At 68.1% G+C, this 1137-nt stretch overlaps 1 protein-coding gene across 1 annotated transcript in view; it reads right to left on the reverse strand.

The window, feature by feature from the left end:
- Nucleotides 1-1137, reverse strand: part of ADAM11 (ADAM metallopeptidase domain 11) — a gene marked incomplete at its 5' end in the record, with an annotated part of 4590 nt that overhangs the window by 1081 nt on the left and 2372 nt on the right. The window contains 5 exons of the mRNA XM_009883733.1: nucleotides 7-80; nucleotides 157-256; nucleotides 340-403; nucleotides 910-960; nucleotides 1043-1123. Coding sequence (XP_009882035.1) covers nucleotides 7-80; nucleotides 157-256; nucleotides 340-403; nucleotides 910-960; nucleotides 1043-1123 — 370 coding nt within the window. The remainder of the gene's footprint in view (nucleotides 1-6; nucleotides 81-156; nucleotides 257-339; nucleotides 404-909; nucleotides 961-1042; nucleotides 1124-1137) is intronic.

The following is a 1137-nucleotide window of genomic DNA, read 5'->3' on the forward strand; positions in this document are numbered from 1 at the left end:
GGGCGCTCTCGCCGCTGGGCCCGCCCAGCCGGGGCGCGCCTGAGATGTTGGCGCAGAGGAGGAAGCCACAGAGGACGTCCCTGCAAGGCACCGGTGGCATCCCCGGGGTGGGTGGGTGGCACGGGGGAGGGGACACGAGGGACAGGGCTCACTCACTGCTTGTTGCACTGCAGCCAGCCCAGGCCCTCGCGCCCGCAGTTGCCCCTCTCGGTCCCCTCCACGTTGAGCTTCTCGTAGCAGAAACGCTCGGCCGAGCCTGGGAGAAAGCAGATGTCACCCACTTGTCACCTCCTGCGTCCCCCCCCGCCTCGGAAAAGCCACCCCGGGGCCGACACTTACCGCGGCCCCACAGCGCGTTGCACTGCCGGTCTCTGGTTTTGCAGCGCCCGCCGTAGCATCGTCCCTGGGGAGCGGGAGCGGGGTCAGGGGGATGGGGAGGGGCTTGCACCTGCGTGTGTGTGGCCACCGAGGTGGTGCAAGGATGATGCCCACCACCATGCCCGTGCTCGGCTCCAGGACCACCGTGTGGTTTGGGGAGCCACCTGTGTGCACAGCCAGGGGACAGTGGGGCACACAGCCCCACAAACGCGCACGCATGGACAAGGGGAGTCGTGCACGGCCCATCACCGCTGGGAAAACCTGCGGGATCCACGTGCCCAGGGAAGGCGCGTGGCACAGGGACCACAGCCCCAGCCACACACAGCGTGGGCACGATGGACGGGTGCACCGGGAGTGCTTACACAGCCCGGGGACCCGGCCACTGCAGGAGACAGCTCAGCCCAAACCCACACACGCGTGTGTGTGTGCGTGCGTGCGTGGCTCAGCCATGGCTGCAGTGCCCGGCGTGCACGAGCACCGGGATGCTGGAGCCCATGGGGACATGCTGGAGTTACACCGGGACGGACTCACCTGCTCGTTTTCGCAGAAGTAGCCGTCCAGCTTGTGGAGGTTGGGGGGACACTGAGAAGACACAGAAGAGGATGGGTGATGCCACGTGGCCGTGCAACGTGTCCCCCCTCCGGTCTCCCCCAGCCCGGCTCACCTGGCTGGAGTCCCCGGTGCAGCTCTCGGGGATGTCACACTCATTCACGGCCTCCCGGCAGGACACGCCGCGCGGCTCGTACTGCAACGGGGGTG

The sequence above is a fragment of the Charadrius vociferus genome, unplaced genomic scaffold (genome assembly GCF_000708025.1).
Source record: "Charadrius vociferus isolate BGI_N301 unplaced genomic scaffold, ASM70802v2 scaffold1284, whole genome shotgun sequence".
Lineage (NCBI taxonomy): Eukaryota > Metazoa > Chordata > Aves > Charadriiformes > Charadriidae > Charadrius > Charadrius vociferus.